At 45.1% G+C, this 20,002-nt stretch overlaps 1 protein-coding gene across 4 annotated transcripts in view; it reads right to left on the reverse strand.

Annotated features, from left to right (window-relative positions):
- Window positions 1–347: 347 nt before the first annotated feature.
- Window positions 348–20,002, reverse strand: part of HEATR5A (HEAT repeat containing 5A) — a 105,065-nt gene continuing 85,410 nt past the window's right edge. For 2 of the 4 annotated variants that reach the window (XM_089522078.1, XM_089522076.1), the window contains 4 exons: window positions 11,016–11,240; window positions 9,389–9,543; window positions 5,218–5,431; window positions 348–2,421 (listed from right to left, as the gene is read on the reverse strand). In XM_089522078.1, coding sequence (XP_089378204.1) covers window positions 2,117–2,421; window positions 5,218–5,431; window positions 9,389–9,543; window positions 11,016–11,240 — 899 coding nt within the window. In that variant the 3' untranslated portion in view covers window positions 348–2,116. Of the gene's footprint in view, window positions 2,422–5,217; window positions 5,432–9,388; window positions 9,544–11,015; window positions 11,241–20,002 lie in introns of those variants that run through there. The other 2 variants (XM_089522077.1, XM_089522079.1) reach the window with 2 other exon arrangements.

Genomic DNA, 20,002 nt, shown 5'->3' on the forward strand with positions numbered 1-20,002 from the left:
AACTTATAAAATTCAAGCAGACATCATTGTTTGTGCTCACACTAAAGGCTGGATTGAAAAGGGAATAGAGGAGAGTCAGTGCTTCCAGGACAAATTAAACTCTTGCCTTTCACCATAGTCTGGTTCCTTTTTTCTTTTTGGTAAGAATTAGAGTATGGTACTTACACTGACCCATGGATAAGTCGACTCAGGTTTTTGGGGTCAATTTTTTGACTAAAATTTCTAGACTTATACATGAGTATATACAGTAATACTTAAGACTGACTTGTGAAATAAAAGGTATTTAAGGCAGGAGTTACAGCTTTAAAAAAATAAAATTCAAGTTTTATTAATAAAATAGCAAGCACACAGATTGAAGTGAAGAAAATTAGCTTTATGTAGATTAAAAAAACGACTTGTTAGAATTTTACTCAAATGGTTAATTCTGTACAATTTACAATTTTATGTACAAAATGTATAATAAAATACAGTACCCTCTTCCTGAGTATCAATTCTATATGATATCCCCCCACTAATTATTAGATGGAAATACCATAATTGTCCTAGCATTTGTTTTACTTCAAGTAATACTGACATTAAAAAAAACAACAGAAACAATAGTTTCCAATGTAATTCTTAAAGTAATAACTGAAGCAATCAATAGCTACACTTCTATAGTAAAATATGATCCATTGTTAATGTACAATTTTATTGTTTTTTTCTGATGATTCAGGTGCAGCTGAACACAACTGAAGCCCACTTTATTATGGTTCACCTTAGTAAGATTACTTATTATTGATGCATCAATCTGCCCATGTATATATATTATAAAATGAATGCAATAAATAACGATGTGCCTAATACAAAGGCACCGTGGATCCAAACAGTTCTCGTATTCTGAGCAAAGTATGTATGCTTGCCCTGATATGTTTAAGATTTATTGACTATGTAGAACTTTGTGGTAGAATAAGGCCTCAGTTACAAATATGTGCTTTAATTTGTAAATAAAATTGTCCAAGTAACCGTAAGACAGAGTCTCATTAAAAAGCTACTAAAAGCTTAAGAATTAATAAGAATGTAAAAACATTAATAATACCTTCAATATGGGTTTATGATATTCAGTAATTTTACATACCTTTGAGCATTGGTTATGTTTTACATAAGTATGTATATTTGCTAAATTAACAGTTAGAACATGTTAAAGAACTGAAAGGAATTTATAGATTAAAATTTCAGTTCAATAATACTGTGATACTATCCTCACAATTTTTAACAACTGCTGTAGTTTGGTAGTCAAAACTAAAGGTATGTGTTTTGTATGTGTCCATGATTATACTCACACTTTATGTAGCACTCTAAAGTTCTAGTGGCACAGTCTGAACTAGTATTGTATCTCATTTGTCACTGCACTGAGCTACAATGTGTGCCATTAACCGTTTGTGTTCTCAGATCCATACTGACCACACTGTGGGAACCAAAAATGAGTATAAGGATTTTTGTTGAAGCAGCTCTGTGTTTACTTTGCAAGGTAATTTTACAATGTCCAAATGGCTCTTTAAAAATATTTGACTATTCCACAGTAGGAGCTGTTACATGAAAGCAAAACAAAATACTGAAATATAGATACTTGTGGTATATGTGCACTGATGAATCACAAACATTATTTCCCTTCCATTTATTTGTGCTAATATCTGTGCAAATAAATATGAGATTATATTAATGTAAGTATATCAAGCTTTCAACATAACTTATAAAATTTGGAATATATTTTCCACAGAATGTTGTAGTGTTTAAAAACATGTGAAGAGAATGTAAGGCTGTTTTTTAAAAACATATATTTTATAAAGTATATGCCCTGACAGAGCAAGAGGAAACCTCTTGTGAACTGGGAACTTTATCTGTAAATTGATACAGCATATTTGTTCTCATTCCACAACTAGCAGCCATGGTTATGCATGCAGTCCTTGCTAATGACTGATAATCTGATAGGTAGGTCACTTTTCTGAAACTGGATTACTGCACTAACTTCCAAAAGTATAGCAGAACTCAACTGAAAATTCACATCATACTTCATAATGAAAAAGGGGAAGACTCTCTGAAGTGTTATCAAAGTGCTTAAAATTTAAAACAAACAATTTCACAAAAAGTTGGTCTTCAGCTGAATGCTTGCGCTTTTCCCAGGATTCTTTGAATGCCTAGGGGAGGTCTTGTCCTTGATACTTTCCTGATTGCCCTTCACAGCTGATTCAAGTCTTGCTTTCATTGGTGGAGATGAAGTCATTAGTTTTTTAAAGACTGAGGAATATTGTGGACCAATCTGCATCAGATATTGCAAAGCAAACTCATGTAGACTCCTTGCTGAACTTGTAGCTGATCCCAGGGCATTTTCATCCAGGAGAAAAGAAATTAGGATTGGTAGAAAGCAAGCCACTAGATGAGCTCCTGTGAAAGATTTTTTAAAAATAAATAAATAAAAGTTCCTCAATATTAACTTCACAAACAGCTGCACTTAAGACTGCAATCCTAAATACGGAATAGGATGATTATGCAGAGGATTAGGCTCTTTCAGGGCATTATTTTACAGTTGTACTTTCCAGGGCCAGTCTTGGTATGGATTAATACAAAAGCCTTATATTTCAGCATTATGAAGGGGCTAACAAATGGTCAGAATGTAGGGCTGCCTCTGCACTGCAGAAATAATCCAGTCTGATACCACTTTAACTGCCATGGGGCAATTCTATGGAATTCAGGAAATTGTGGTTGATTGTGGCACCAGAGCGGAGGGACCTCAATGTGTGTGTGAGTTGGTATAGTCAGAAAAGAAGAATTTGAATTTATTAGGTACTGAGGAATATGTTGAGACAAGTTATGGCAGTATGGAAGGGACACATTCCACTTCAGCAGAATTGGTACCATACTGCTGATGTTTGTATCAATCAGCTGATAGAGAAATTTTAAATGGATCAGGGAGGAACTGCACCTGAGGAGTATCCTCAGAAGATGGTAAGAATGAAATTATTTCTGATTATCCATGTGGGAACAGGGTAAAATGTACACAAGAGTATACTGTAAGTGTATAAGAGGACTTGCAGATGATATGTCCTTTTACCGATCTTGTATGTTCCAGTACTGGATATGATTTCCCCCATCTTACACCAAGGACGTAGCCAAGGGGGGGGGGGGTCCAGGGGGTCCTTCCCCCCTTCACACTCCTCCCTCCTCCTCCTCCCGGAGCGGGGCCTCCCTCCCTGCGACTTCTTTCCCTTTCTTTTCCCCCTCTTTCTGCTCCTCCTCTTCCTCTGCACTTTTGGCAGACAAAAATCTCCGTTCCTGCAGAAGGAGAGGAGGAGGAGGAGGAAAAGGAGGAAGAAGAAGAAGAAGGGAAGGAAAGAAGGAAGGAAGGAAAAAAGGAAGGAACAATGATAGACAGGAAGGAAGGGAGGGAGGGAGGAAGGTAGGGGAGGGAGGAAGGGACTCTTTCCTTCTACCCCATACCCACCCACCCTTCCTGTGCAGTCCACACTTTCCCTCCCTCTGGAGGAGATAAAGGGGGCCCTCCCTCCCCAGAATTGGTGCCTTTTTTGAGGGAGGGAGGGTCAGGAGGGAGTCTTTCTCGTTCCTCCCTGGGCTCCTGGTGCCTCCAAAGCCAGGGATCATGATGGGGGAAGGATGGATGCAGGGTGAAGGCCCAGAGAAGACCAAACAGGTTGCCAACATTTTGCAGGTTTTTGGGGTGGGGGTGGGGGTGGGAAAAGAGCACACACACCCCTTTTGCAAGGCAGGACTGGGGGAAAGAGAGTCACTTGAAGGCTGGGAGGGGGCAGGTTTTCCTAGTAAGAGGGCTCCAACCCAGGGAGAAATACAACAACAACAACAATAATTGGTGGTGGTGATTTTTGTATCCCACCTTTCTCCTCAAATTGGGACCCAAAGCAGCTTTGGGTTATTTATTATTATTATGGCTCTTGATACTATCAGTCATGTTAACTGTGTGGTTATTATTATTATTGCTGCTGCTGTGTGGGTGTGTGTTCTGTGCCTTCAAGTCATTTTTTAAATTATGGCGACCCTATCATGGGGTTTTCTTGGCAAGATTACTTCAGAGGGAGGTTTGCCACTGCCTTCCCCTGAGGAGGCTGAGAGAGTGTGACTTCTTGCCCAAGGGACTCCATGGTTGCAGAGGAGGTTAAATCTAATCTGCCTCCATTCATTTAGAGCTGGAAGGGACCCTCAAAGGTAATCTAATCCAGCCCGAACCTGCCATGTAATGACAGGGTCATTTTTGTAAAACAAATGGGGTTTAGCCTTTGCCATCCTTAGAGGCTGAGAGCATATGACTTGCTGTTATTTTGCAAGCCCTAAGACTTTTTGACCTTGTTGTGTGTGCGTTTAGACTTATACACCTCAAATCAATATAAACCATAACAAACCACGGAGGCACCGAGACAAGTTTGTAAAGATACCCTGTTTTTAGGTTTCTTCCTTGTAAATATGACTAATATTTAAATAAATTTTCATATTGCTTTCAATTTATCATGTTATGTGCCTTTATATTGTTATTATTTTGTCAAGTTTTAGGCCTAACTTATAAAAATATGCTGTTAATATTGAACAAGTTTTAACCTTATAAAACTAATAAAGTGCCTGTATGCACATTCTGGGGAATATCTCCAAGGCTTGTTGGCAACACTCAGCCAGATTGGGGAAGGTGTGAGGGCAGCAGGAGTCCCTGAGAGGAGGAAGCCAGGGAGGAAGTCCTTTTTTCTCTTTTCACCCCCTTCCCTTCACTCCAAGGGCAAACTTCTCCACTAACTCAAAAACTGCCCTGCAGCCCCGGCTTGCTTTATTTTCCTTCCCCGCAAAAGACAACTCTCCTGCTTCTCCTTTCCCCGAATGAACTTGAGGGGCCCTTGGCAATGGGGCTGAAATGGAGCAGCCCCCTCCCCTCCTTTCCCTTTCCTCAGGTAAACGCTCGACCCTCTTTCTGTGTCCGGGGGGGGGGGCTCTTAGTCTCTCAAAATGGTGGCACTTAGTCTGGACCCCCCCTTCCCAAAATCCTGGCTACGTCCCTGCTTACACTGCATTCCACTGAGAAGCAAAAATTGTCCCCCATTACTTAATAATTAATTTAAAATAAAATTACAAGCATTAAATGAAGGATGTTGCACTAACACTCATATTTTAATCCACAGTGAATTCAAATTGTTAAATGTGTTTAGCTCTACAACGGGCACTTACGATGTTTCTCCTCAGCAAGGGCTATAACAGCAGCCACCACCTTTATTCCTTCTTGTATAACTTGAAGCTCAGCAGAATTCTCAGGTTTAGCTTTCTCTGTTTCCTGAAGTTTGCTCACAATTGATGATACTAATGAATGAATGTAAGGATATGAGATAGCTCGGTTTGGATACTGAAAAACAGTCAGTAGCAGCTGATAACATTTAAGTTGTACCTAAAAAGGAGGAAAGTTCTAGGTTAGAAAAACAAAAAAGTTCAATTGAGATTCTGACTTGCATTTGCATGACTATCCTATATCCTACTACAATTATCAGAAGCGAACAGCATCTCTAACAAGGATCTACTCTTGGATCCAAGAGTAGGGAAAAAGAGAAGTGAAATGAAGAAATGAAAGCAGGCACTGCTGTCAGATAATAGTGTTTACACGATGGCTTTAGCCACACAGTTACCATTGGTTATAGGTTTCCATGCTACATCCTTTATGAAAAAGAATGTGGGTGCTGTGTTCTTTTTGAGTACCTTTTATTTTTCAGTGAAGCATTACCTCTTGTTTCTGCTACTTTTTTAAATTGAAACCTCTATTTGTGCATTCTTATCCAAATGGCAATACAAAGTAGCAACTATGGCTTTTCAAGCCTACCCCCTGTATGTATTTATGTATTTATTTACTGGATTTATAACCTGCCTTCTTCCTGGAATAGGATCCAAGGGGGCTAACTTTAGTGGAACCATTCAGAGTCTGGAAAATGTTTCCCTCGGAAACATCTGAGCAGCCTAGCAATACTATATAAGTACTGAGCAGCCCACCAGTACTATATAATGCTCATGAGTAAACACCTAACAAGTTTTCCCATGCTCCTGTAGTGGGAGGGGGAGCTGTGCTTGTTTCAATGGAGGTGACAAACACGCAAAGCGAGAAAAAAACAATCAATCAATAAGGAAATATAAAAAAGAAGAGCAAGGCAGAAAAAACGGAGGAAGTAAAGTGTAGGGGTTAACTGGTTCAGAATGAGCTCCTTGTGCTGTAATTATGGTAGAGTGCAATGGGACTTTTTTTAATTACCTGAAGTATTGGTAGACACTGTGGTAAATCTTAGGAAGGGTTTGTTCATTAAGGTGCAAAACACACTGCAGAAATAATCCAGTTTGAGACTGCTTTAGTTGCCCTGGCTCAATGCAAGGGAGTTCTGGGAACTGCAGTTTTGAGAGACATTTAACTGTTTCTGTCAGAGAGCTCTGGTTCCACAATAAATTACAATTGCCAGGATTCCCTAGCACTAATCCAGGGCAGTAAAAGCAGTCTCAAACTGGATTATTTCTGCAGTGTGTTTTGGACCTAAGTTCTCTGCTCTTTTTTGACCTCTCATGGTGGAATTAAAATGAGAACATGCTCCAAACACACCAACCTGATCCAAATTGAGATAGTTGTGAAAGGGATTTTTTTTCACCAAGAATCCCCCCCCCCCCCCAAACAATACTATGACTTGGCCTGACAAAAATAGGTAATAGGATTACACCAGAAAGAAAACAGAAAAGCAGCAAGGTCACCCAAGTTTACTACTGCTAACTTACCTCTATCCCACTATAAAAGCCTTGTGTGCAAGAGCTGTCAGTGCCAAAAACCCCCCTCATTGTTTCAGAACTAGAAGAAGTATTACTATTTACAGAGTACAGTGTTTATGAGTGGGGAAGCAAAGCATTCAGCACAGATTTAATCGGACTCATTAAATGTGTCACTGCAACTTCTTTTTGAGAGAAAGTATGAATGAGAAAGGATAAGAGAAGGGAAACTTTACATCTAAACATACAATTTTATCTGCAATTTGCATTAGTTTTACAAGTGGAGTCCTCTACATATGTATTGTATTATACTGATTCATTTGTACCCTGCCTATTTTTCTCTAAAGCTAGGATGCAAGATAAGTTACAAAATAAGAAGTATGAGTACAAATCAAAACACTTATAGATGAAACATATATTATTTTAAGTATGCAATTAAACTTTTTATAGAATTAAAGTCATTTAAATCATAGTCATTAAAAAGCAAAGAGAGAAAAATAGTATGGGATACGAAGAAAAGACCTTTCCTATCTTATACAGTGCGCCCGCGTTATACATGGGTACGCTATATGCGGCTTTGAGCATATAAGATGCAAGGGGCGGCATGTCCCATTTGCATGAATGGGGCACGCACCCGTGGTGTGCACCCTGTACGCCACCACCATAGGCACGAGCCCCATTCATTTGAATGGGGCTTGAGCATCCGTGTTTTTTCTCTTACACAGGGGGGGGGGGGGTCCAGAACAGATCCCCCGCTTATGAAAAGGGCGGACTGTACTAAGAAAAAAAAACTTTCCTACTAATTTTTTTCCGAATAAAAAAGGTCTTCAAATGCCAAGGAAAAGACAGGAAGGAGGGAGCTTGTCTAGCATCCCTAAGGAAGGGAGTTCCAGAGTATGGGAATGCCTATCCATAAACCTAGGGCTTGCATTCCCATAAAAAATGCTGATGAGAACAGTGGAACACAGCGAAGGTATGTCTAGAACAATGCCCATTAAACACAGTGATACTTTCCCCCCCAAAAGGAAATGGATTGGACTAATAAATATGTATTAACTATGACAGGATTGTGCTAGAAATTTGTTCTTTGAAAATGTTGACTATGTTCAACTACAACACTAGTGATGCGCTATGAAGAGATTGGGATGGATGATGGAATTATGCAGTAGTGTTTATCTGAATTGGAGGTTAAGGTACAGGTTGTGTACATCAATGTGCCTGTGTTAATCAACCAGCAAGGAAAGGTTACTCTGTAGTCTGAAATTCCTTTCTTTTGAGGTATCTCTCTCTCTGGCTTTACTTCGCGAACGAAGAGGTATTTTGAGGTATAGTTCTAACTATAATTACAGCGGTCCTTTCCCTTACACAGGGGATTCGTTCCCCCCCCCCCCCCACGTAAGGGAAATTCCACGTATGCTCAAGCCTCATTAAAAGTAATGGGGCTCTTGCTTATGGTGGCGCACATGCCATTAGTCTTTCCGGCGCGTGGTGCTGTTTCTTCCCAAGCATCTTTCAGCATATGCTGAAAGCCACGTATATCATATTGCTGTAAATGGAAGGGTTTTTTCCTCCTCTCTTTGAAGAATGTTTGCCCTGTGCTCTTTTATTATTTGCTCTGGCTGTAACCAAAAGGATATTATACAATATCTCAGTAGATATACTGAGGTTTGTTTTGCTATTGAGAATATGTTTATGGACATCACAAGCTCCAAAGTTGTCTTGGCCAGATGATTTTAGATTTCTTGATTAAATTACTAAGACTAACAAGTTTGTGTCGTATCATTATACAGACTTAATTAATTATAAAGTGACTGTTTCAAGTTGTAACTTTCACTAAAAAAAGCAACAGGGAAAAACCAGTGGCACCACCGGGGGGGGGGGTGACCCCAGTTGGGCCCTCCTCCCACTTTAGTGCAGGAGGGGCAAATGCATGACCTGCCAGGCTGCCTCCCTTGGAAGGAAGCCCAGCAGTGGAGCAGCAGGTGGGGTGAACGTGCACCCTTCCCAGGTGATATCCTTGGCACCAGATGATACCCTCGCTAGTGATGCCATTGGGAGAGAGAATGATGTAGGACAGTTTCTCAACAGATCAATGTATTCTAAATGTTTTCTTGTGGCAAAAAATGCAGAAAAGGCAATTTGTAATGCACAAAGAAATCCAAAGTGACAATCTTGTCTACTTATCAAGTGCAAGAATGTGTACCATGTTTACAAGTTATAAACAAATGTGACAAAACAATGAACTGCATAAAATTGGTATCTGTGCAGAATGTTCATAATGATACTATAAATAAAATCACACAAATGTATTTTCATTGCTACCACCTGTTTAAGAGTTTTAAGCGAGCCTAACAATTCTGAATTCAGTATTTATTTTACATACTTCTATACTGTCCTTTAATTGAAAATTTCCAGGTAGAAAATGATCACAACATCAGAAAAGTACATATAGTTTAAAAGAGTAGGAAAACAAAAGGCATGTTTCCTAGCGGAGACACGTTTATCCTAATGGAACAGCTCTTTCTTCTCATTGCTACTTTTCCTGAGTGGAAAAGCATACAGCAAGCAATAGTAAATTTCTAAATAAAGTTAAGCAGTCTACAGTACTTACAACAGGGTCTTTAGATTCCAATGCTGATTTAAACTTTTCAGTGCAACTCATCTGAAGGCACTCCATGGCAGTAACTTCTGGACTTGTAGACAAAATAAATACTGTGATGGCAGCCAACAGGCTACTTTCATCTAATTCTTGGTGAGCACCATCTACTAATGATAAAAATAATCTAATGCAGATATGGCAGATGTAAGATAATGTAGGTTTCTTTACTTATTTGTATAGCATCAAATAAACTATCAAAAGATAGGTGGTGAGGGGACATAGTAAATTCTGTAAGTTTGGGTCATTAATGTTAAAAAATAACAACATAGTAAATTTTAAACTACAGGTCTACGTATTTGCTTCTATTTTTTTCTGCTAAAGAACAGTATTTTTTCCTCAGTGACAGAGACAGGTTGCTTACTGTATATACTTGACTATAGGCTGAGCCCCTGTATAAGTCAAGGGCAGGTTTGGAGTCAAACATATGGATTTTGATATGACCCATGGGTAAGTCAAGGGTAAAACCTAGGAGCATGTAATAAAGAAGCAAAGGAAAATGATGCCAAAGACCTTACAAAATTCCAGCAGTCATAACTGTTTATGCTCACTCTAAAAGCTGGATGGATTGGGGGGGGGGGGGGGGGTGTCAGTGCTTCCAATACAGATTACGTTTTTGCCTTTCACTAGAGGATAGCTCCTTTTTAAAATAAGAATTAAAGTACTTATATTGACCTGTGGATAAATCGACTCAGGTTTTTGGGGTAAAGTTTTTGACTAAAATTTCTAGACTTACAAATGAGTATATACAGTACCTGGATTCACTGTTCTTCTAAGCATTAGTGTATTGAGGGTGGGCAGAAACACTGGAATGGTTACATAAAACCCGACTTTGAAGACTGCCTTTATTTACTGTACCCTGTCGCGAGGTACTTTTTCCCAGCCATGAACATAGTGAGATCACAGCTCCATGGCAGTGGATACAGCCAAGTGTGGTGAAAGTTACAGGTTTTATCCGTGACAATAAAAAAGTTTTTAACAAGAAAAAGAGTTTGGACAGATGTTGAGAAAGTAAAGACAAGAAGGAGTAGTAAACAAGGAATAAATATTTTGTGTAAGCTGAATTTCACTGAGAGTATTGAAGGGTGAAGAAAGCCAGCTGAGCTAGGAAAGGAGCAAAATAGAGTCCATGACACTAAGATGAGATTAAATCTTATAAATTTCAGCACAAATGAATACAGAAGCAACCTGCACCCTTGCCCTCTTTTATCAATTCACCTCTTGGATGCCTGTTATCTAGGTGCCAGTGACTATTTGTTTTTTTCTACTGAGACAGTGTATTACTGCAATGTTTCATTGTTCAGTGTTTTAGTGTTCCATGGTCTTCAATGTTTCATCCTCCAGATATTTTGGACTTAATATTTACAAAGCACCAGCCAGCATAGGATTCAATCAGGTATTCTGGGAGTTGAAATCCAAAACATCTAGAGGACCAAACACTGAAAAGTACTGTATTATTAGCCTGAGTATTACATATAAGGCAGCACTCACTTCATATTGTATAGATCATATTCAATTGCTGGTAAATCCTTTCCACAATTATACTGATCTATATGCAAACACCACCTTCAGTCTGACATACCTTGATTCCAAAAATTAAGGATAGTGACCAAAGCACTACGGAGCAATTCATTCCAAGCATTTCGGCTCTTCTCTGCCCGGGCCATGGGAGAAGATAGCACTCCTTTAAGAGCTTGTAATGATGCAGCAACAGTTAAAGGTAACTGGCCAGTTGGTAATTTTACAGCAGTTTCTCTCAGGACTCCAATAATCAGATATAAGATAGTAGGAAGAACAGCAATGCTTCCTGAAAAAGATGACAAATGTGTGAAGCTATGTTTTATGTTCATTAAATGTTAAGTAACAATATCTCAGAGAAACAGGAAAACAATAATATTGCAACCATAAAACTAGGGAGAGGCCAGCTCTATTCTGTTATTGTTTGTTCAGCAAGGGTAATAATAATAATAATAATAATAATAATAATAGAGTTTATTTGTCTCCCTACGGATCGAGGCGGGCTTACAATTATAACAATAAAAATACAATTTCATGAGGGCAAAAGATTTATACGATCTGAAGAGAAATCAGAGTAAAAAAATAGATGGCTGTGAAAGAAACCTGAAAGCTGATACAGTGGGGGGGGGGGGGGGGGATTGGGGGTAAAGGACTGCACTTAGAATTGTATGGGGGAAGTTTGAGCTATTAGAATATAGAGTCGTTATATTTTTTGTAATCTTTCCCTCTTTGAATTCTAATCATGTAAATAAGTGTACATCAGGGGTAGGCAACCTTTTTGACTCAGGGGCCGGTTTGCTGTCCCTCAGACAACTGGGGGGCCGAAGCCAAAAAACTGGGGGGGCGCATGTCGGGGGTGGAGCTTCCACCCTCCAGGGGCAGAGCTTCTACTCTCCGGGGGGCGGGGCTTTCTCTGCTCCCTTTCCCGACCTCTAGCTGTCTGAGAGACAGCTAGAAGTAGGGGGGGATTGGGAGAGGGGGTGACAGGCGCACGCCTGCTCCTCCTGCCCTTCCTTGGCCCCCAGCTGCCTCTCAGAGACAGCTGGGGACCAGTAAGGGCCCGTGAGGGGCAGGAGCAACAGGCGTGCGGCCCCTGCTCCTTTCCTTGTGGCTTTGCCAGGCCTGAGGTGTCCTCCGAAGAACACCTCAGGTCTGCCGAAGCCCCGTGGGGAGGAGGAGGACGAGGCTGGCGGCCCCTGCTCCTTTCCTTGGGGCTTTGCCAGGCCTGAGGTGTCCTCCAAAGGACACCTCAGGTCTGCCGAAGCCCTGTGGGGAGGAGGAGGAGGACGAGGCCAGCAGCCCCTGCTTCTTTCCTCGGAGCTTTGCCAGGCCTGAGGTGTCCTCCGAAGGACACCTCAGGTCTGCCGAAGCCCCGCATGGAGGAGGAGGCGTGTGCCCGCCCTCTCCTCCTCAGTCCCTTCCTTTGGCCGAACGGGCTCCAAGGGGCCCTTTCGGCCGAAAGGGCTCCAATGGGCTCTTTTGGCTGAAGGGAAGGGCTCGGGCAGGCTGCCTCCTGGGCTCCTCCACAGCCCTTGCAGCCCCAAGCCTCTCTCTCCGGAAGGAGGCCTGGGGCTGCATGGGCTGCAACAGAGCCCTGGAGCAACAGGCCGCCTCAGCAGGCTCCTTCTTGGCCTCTGCAGAAGCTTCGGCCTCCACAGAGGCCGAGAAGGAGAGAGGAGGCCACCGCCGATCTCCTACAGGCCCAGTGCTGCCCCTGGAGCCCCGCTGGAGGGCTCCAGCGACCGCAGCAGGCCTCCTACAGGCCCGCCGCCATTTTTTTCTTCAAAAATGGCAGCGAAGTCTCGCACGACTTGCCCCGTGATGGGAAAGGTCAAGCAAGATTTCGGCCGCCATTTTTGAAGAAAAATGGCGCCCAGAGTGGCGCGGAAGTGGGGGCGGCAATCGGCGGCAGGACCGGTCCAAAGGCCTTGCTGGGCCGGATCTGGTCCGCGGGCCGGGGGTTGCCAACCCCTGGTATATATGAATATGTTTATAATAAATCTTCTTTTATATAATAAAAAATACAATTTCAAATAAAATACAGCATAAAATCATGACATCACATTAAAATCAGCATATCATCATTTAATCCATTTAACATACTCTGAGTGGGATGTCCCTTTATGTTTATTTACAGGAGATCTGGGAGATAAGCCCACCAGAAGAGATCCATCTTAATCGCTTAGGCTTCTAAGGTAGTGATAAGCTGGATCTCTTCCAGTAGGCTATTCCACAGTTTAGGGGCCATGACAGTAAATGCTTTGTGGGAATTGATATCAGTCTGGTATTTGGATAATCCAATAGATTCTTCCCAGATGTTCTGAGAGTGTGGGGAACTGGCTGCTGCATTTTGCACCAATTGAAGCTTCCAAACTTGGTACAGAGGTAGCCCTATGTACAGCACGTTACAGAAACCAAGATGAGAGATTACCAGTGCAAGTACTACTGCTTCAAGATCCTTTCGGTCCAGGTAGGGACGCAGTTGGCATATCAGCCAAAGTTGATACCAGGCACTTCTGGCCATCGCATCTACTTCAGATGATAACTGTAGAAATGGATCCAGAAGTACCCCCAAACTGCGTACTTCATCCTTTAGGGGAAGTGTGATCCCGTCCAGGACAGGTTGACAAATCTCCATCTCTGGATTTTGGGAAACTATCGCTAGTACCTCTGTTTTCCCTGGATTCAATTTGAGTTTGTTTTACCTCATCCAGCCCATTACCGGCCCAAGGCAGGCATCCAGAAGGGAGAAGCCATCCCTAGTCATTGCACTATTATCAGCTAGTCTTGTTTAAGGCTCAACTCTTAAGAGTCTTAGAAGGAGCACTATTACATTTCTGTCTCCATTCTACGCATGTCTTTGGCAAGGGGTTACCTCACAGTGGTACCTGCTACACAAAAAGGCTAGGGCTTAGGTATGCATAGTGGTCCCCATCAGGAATTCAAGAGATTTCCTATGTAATACACATTAAATAATATACTACTAAAAGACAGTATGAAATTTAATTCCTGCCATTTGGGGAGAAAGGCAAGAAGTAAATCAAATAGATAGATGGAGAAATAGGTAGGTTTTAACACAGGGTGTTACTTGCCAAACTACCAAAGATTTAATAAGAGATAAGTGTGTGCTAGTCAGCTTCTGTGTCTTTGATTCAGCCCTGATATCCTAGGAAGAAGAAAAGGGCAATTCTATGGCACTGCATCTATCTGGATGTGACTCTTAGAAAGAAACATAGTCCATCATGGGTTAAAACTGTAGTTTTCATTAAACACATATGAAAATAATCCTAGGAAATTCAAGTGGTTGCCTCAAGTTAACAGATGTCTTGAAGGCAAGACATGGAAAATAATGGTGAAATAATACTTGAGCTCCATTAAAAAAATCTGTTGAAGTGGATATGAAAGGAACACGCATTTCTATAAGACTGCTTTATAATTGTTTCTTCAGAGTTGAGCGGAAGAATGGGTTATTTACTAGATGGTAAGTAAGGGAAGAACAGGTTGCTCACCTGTAACTGTGTTTCTTCGAGTGGTCATCTGCGAATTCACACAAATGGGTTTATTCTGTGCCTGCGCAGCAATCCTCGGAAACTTCTAGAATCTCCAGGCAGAAAGTAATGTATCTTTCTGCAACTTTTTGGCGGTAGCCCCGCCCACCCATATATAAGGCCCCTGGTGGCCCGCTCCTCTTCAGTTCCGAATGAGCCGCTAATCAGCGCGGCAACAAGCGTTGTCAAATGAGCAGACACTGAGGGGATGGATGGGCGGGTTTGTGTGAATTCGCAGATGACCACTCGAAGAAACACAGTTACAGGTGAGCAACCTGTTCTTCTTCTTCGTGGTCTCTGCGAATCACACAAATGGGTTTAGACTAGCGAGCTGTAGTCAGTGGAGGAGGGAGTGTCAATAACCAATAAATCGCATAACCAATAAAGTATGTAAACCAAACAACTGTGTTATTTATTAACAGTGCAACAGGTCTAATGCATGGCAGAAAGTAACACTGCCCTCCCAAAGGCTGCATCATGCCTGGCCCTTGCGTCCAGCCTATAATGTCTAATGAATGTCAATGGCTGGGACCAGACAGCTGCCTTACACACATCCTCAAGGGGGATCCCGGTCAAAAAAGCTGAGGATGCGGCTACCGCCCTAGTTGCATGGGCTCTAATCCGACCTGGTAGAGGCTTCCCTGCCAGTTCGTAGCACAGGTGGATGGTGTTGGCCACCCACTTGGAAAACCGCTGCGGTGACACCGGCAGCCCCTTCTTAGCTTCGGAGTAACACACAAAAAGTCTCTCTGAACGCCTGGAAGCGGCAGTCCTGTTCAAATAGAATGCCAGCGCCCTGCGGACATCCAGGGCATGGAGTTGGCGCTCAGAGTCTGTGGTCGGATTGGGAGCCAGAGTCGGCAAAACAATGTCCTGGTTGATGTGAAAGGCAGACACCACCTTAGGCAAGAAAGTGATGTCTGTACGTAGCACCACCTTGTCCTTATGGAAACGAAGGAAGGGTTGGTCCATCCTTAGGGCACACAGTTCACCAGCTCGGCGGGCTGACGTGATGGTTACCAGAAAGGCCGTCTTCCAAGTCAGGAGTCTCAGGTCTGTGGTAGCTAAGGGCTCAAAGGGCTTGGATACCAAATGTGCCAGGACGGTGTCTAGACACCACTGCGGTGTAGGGTCTAGAATCGGTGGATGCAAATTGTTGAATCCCTTAAGGAACCTCTTTATGAGAGGATCCCCAAACAGAGAAGGTTTGTCCTGAAATAGGTAGTGAGATGAAATGGCTGACAGGTAGCACTTGATAGAGCTCAAGGAGAGACCTGCGCCTGTTAAAGCCATAAGGAATTCCAGGACTATCGGGATGGAGACACGGGATGGTGGAATGTCCTTTGCTTGTAGAAAGGTTAGGAACCTATCCCATTTGTAGGCATAGGACCTCTGTGTGGATGGTCTCTGTGCTGCCTTAATGATATCCTGTACACCGGATGGAAGTGTCGTCAGGATCGTATCCTCCATGCTACCAATGGGAGAGATTGCATCTCGGGATGGTGGACTTGTCCGCCGTGGAGAGATAGCAGGTCGGGCCGGTGCTCCAAGTGGAGATGATCTTGCGCCCGTTGAAGGAGCGGGGCAAACCAAGGCTGTCTGGGCCACCACGGGGTTATCAGGATTGCGTCCGTGTGGTCTGCCAACATCTTCGAGAGGACCCGTGTGATCAGAGGAAACGGAGGGAAGGCATACAGGAGGCCCTGAGTCCACTTGAGCTGGAAGGCGTCCCCTTCCGATCTCAGCTCTCTGTACCGTGAGCAAAATCTCGCAGTGTGGGCGTTCAGCCGGGAGGCAAACAGGTCGAGGAGGGGGGTTCCCCAGCGATTGAAGAGTCGGGACACCACCTCTGGATGCAGTCTCCACTCGTGGCAAGTGGAAGGTGACCTGCTGAGATGATCTGCAAGGTCGTTCTGGTCGCCGGGCAGATGGATGCATTGCAGCAGAATCTTGTGTTCTATACACCATTCCCAAATGCGGATGGTGACTGACAGCAGAGTCCTCGACTTTGTACCACCTTGTTTGTTGAGGTAGTACATGACGGTGGTGTTGTCGGTGAGAAGAAGTACCACCTTGTCCGCGAGGACCGACTGAAAGGCTCTGAGTGCTTTCTCCACGGCAAGCATTTCCAGGACGTTGATGTGGAGAGTAGCTTCCGCCGGTGACCATTTGTCCTTTATTGTAAGGTCCAGTGTGTGGGCGCCCCATCCCTGCAGGGAGGCGTCCGTAGTCAGGGAGAGATCTGGCTGAGGAGGTAGAAATGGCATCCCCACACAGACGTTGTCGGATTGGAGCCACCATCGTAGAGACCTCTGTACAGTCCTCGGGATGGTGAGCAACTTGGTAGCCGTGTCTCGGACGGGATCGAAGACGGAGAGAAACCAAGATTGAATGGGTCTGAGGCGCAGTCTGGCCCACGGTGTGACGAAAGTGGTAGAGGCTAGGTGTCCCATGGCGACTTGTACGGCACGGGCCTGGAGGCGTCTTTGGCGGAGGCAGGGCCGCAGAGATGTACAGAGGGTCTGAAACCTTGTCTCTGGAAGGAATGCCTTCCTCTGTACAGAGTCCAATGTTGTTCCTATAAAGTCTATTCGATTGGAAGGAATCAAGTTGGACTTGTCGAAGTTGACCTGTAATCCCAGTGCTTGCAGCAGGGATAGGGTGAATTCGAGTTGCCCGAGTAAGATGTCCTTGGAGGGCGCTGTGAAGAGCCAGTCGTCCAAATATGGGAAGACTGTGATCCCTCTTTGACGCAGGTACGCCACCACGGGTGCCATGCACTTGGTGAAGACCCTGGGAGCTGTGGAAAGACCGAAGGGAAGGACCCGGTACCGGTAGGCGTTCTGGCCGACGGCGAAGGTGAGGAACCTCCGGTGGTCCTCCAGGATCGCAATGTGGAAATAGGCATCCTTCAAGTCCAAAGTCACGAACCAGTAGCCTTCCTGCAGGAGTGGTAAAATAGAAGCAAGGGTTACCATCCTGAACCTTTTGTAAATAATAAATTTGTTAAGGGCCCGTAGATCCATTATGGGTCTGAGGCCAGAGTCTCTCTTCGGTACAGTGAAGTATCTAGAGAAAAAACAGCGCTTGAAGTCAGAGGGAGAGACGGGTTCAATAGCGCCTTTGTCCAAAAGAATGCGCACTTCGTCAAGAAGGGTGTCCGAGGGGGCAGTGGAAACAAAAGCTCCAGTTGGTGGGAGCTGGGAAAACTCTAGGGCATAGCCCCTACGGACGATGTTAAGTGCCCAAGAGTCACTGGTAATGGCGGCCCAGGTGTCAAAAAAGGGGCTCAGCCTGTTGGAGATGACGAGGTGCGCCGGAACCCATCAGAATCTCTTCTTGCCCCTGCCGTCCTTCTTTCTATAGCCCTGTTGGTATCTGGGCTGGGAAGATGGACGCCCGTCGGTTGGAGGAGCAGGTGACCGGGAGGATTGGCCTTGAGGCCGAGTGTCCTGATGGTAGGGACGGTCCTGTGGTTGGAAGCGGTAGTGGCCGCCTGGATGCCAGGGGCGCTGACTAGTGTACCTCTGTCTGGGGGACTTGGAAGCGGAGGATGACATACCGTGTTTTCTGGCGGCAGTCTTCATCCTATAACGGAAGCTGAGTTTCTCATCCGTGTCCCGGTGAAACAAGCCCGAGTTGTCAAAGGGCATGTCTTCTATGGCCGCCTTTGCTTGTGGAGTGAGGTCCGAAGACCGGAGCCACGCGTATCGCCTGAGGGCTATGGAACCAGAGAGGACCTTTGATGCACAGTCCGTCGAGTGCCTCGCGGAGATGATCTGCTGTCCGCCTATCAGGTGGATTTCATTCCTGAGTGCAGACATCATCCGCCTCCTGTCATCCGGCAGGTCAGCGATGGTGGGGTCCATCTTCTCTACGAGGTATTGCACGTAGGCCCCCATGCAGGCCGCGTAGTTAGCCACCTTCAAATCCAGGGCCGCTGAAGCATAAAACTTCTTAGCTAGGCCATCCAGTTTCTTGCTGTCCTTGTCGACTGGAGAAGACGAGGACTTAGGGACGAAGGCGGACTGGGCTCCTTCCACGATAGCTGAATTAAGCTTAGGGTGGTTGGAGAGCCAAGAAGGTGCCGAAGGAGTGACCCGATAGAGGTTTTCAATCCTACGGGATGTCGACGGGATGGAAGCCGGTGCGTCCCAGGAGCGTTTGGCAATTTTCTCTAGCGATGGGAGATATGCCAAGGCTGGTGGAGCTGGGGCGGAACCGTGGATCCTTCTCTCCACCAGGTCGAGGGCATCGTCCTCGGGGTGGGCGACTTCTAACTTCAGGGCATCCGCCATCCGGATTACCCTGTCGGCAAAGGACCTGACGTCGTCTGTGGGGGACGGAACAGCAGGTCCCTCCGGGACGAATGGAGCCTCATCATCGTCGGAAGGTGACGCAGAGCGTGGGGATCTCGATCTGGATCTTGATGGAGATCTGCTACGCTTCCTGGGCGACAAGTCGGTGGTGGTCAAGTCATCCAGCCCGTGGGAGGCATCAGTGTGGCGACGGTCCCGTGAGCAGTCCCGGATGTTGCGCCGTAGGCGGGACGGATCTACCGGGATAAGATACTGTCTGGTACGGTGATCGAAGACGAGATCTGGGAAGGCATCAAACAGGTCCTGGTCCCGTTCCATTGAGTCTGGACGGTCCGGATCTAAGGCGGCATCCGCCTCCGCCCCTAGTGTGGCCCGATCCTTCCTCGGGGGGGAGCGGGGGCGCTCTGTGTCCCGTCTGGCGGGACATGGTCTCACCACAGGAGAGGGAGAACGGGGTCTAGCCCTCTGTGGGGATAGGGGAGCATCGGAGTCGTGGAGCTCCCCTTCAGACTCCGAACCCAAGTCCACGATCTGCAGGGCATCCGCCGGTGCGGAGAGATGGCTCACAAGGAGGACCCTGGGTTCCAGGGGTATAATCCGGGAAGACGCCGGTACAGGAGTCGGGGTCTTCGCCGGTTCGGCCACTGGGGATGTAGACGGTGCTGGCCTCGACTCAGGCGGAGGCACTGAGACCGTACTTGGAGGGCCCTTGCGACGGCTCTTGGCTGGCGGAGATGAAGAGCGGGCCCGTTTCCTCTCGTGGTCGGAGCGTTTGTCTCCTCTCTTCTTGGAGGCCCTGGGAGCGTCCGCGTCCCGAGAACCACTGGGCTGGCTCAAAACCTTCTCGTAGAGCGCAGCCTTAAGTGTCCGGTCCCTGTTCTTTAGGGCCTGGGCCGACATAGCTTTACAGTGGGGGCAGTTGCCAGGAATATGGGACTCCCCCAAACAAAGGACACATTTTTCATGGCCATCGGCCTTAGGGATTTTCACCCCGCACTTAGTGCACTGCTTGAAAGAGGCCATGGTAATCAAGTCCGTTACCGGTCCGAGGTCAAGCCGAAAGATCACGTAGAAGACAAGCCGATAGGGAAAGTCCGAAGAATGGTCAAGTGAAAGTCCGAAGGTCAAATGCCAGAGATTCAATTGTGAAAGAGCAACAAGATGCAAGCGAAGTTCCTCGAGCT

This window comes from Sceloporus occidentalis, unplaced genomic scaffold (assembly GCF_023333645.1).
Source record: "Sceloporus occidentalis isolate IW3139 unplaced genomic scaffold, rSceOcc1.0.p SCAF_4, whole genome shotgun sequence".
NCBI classification, from domain to species: domain Eukaryota; kingdom Metazoa; phylum Chordata; class Lepidosauria; order Squamata; family Phrynosomatidae; genus Sceloporus; species Sceloporus occidentalis.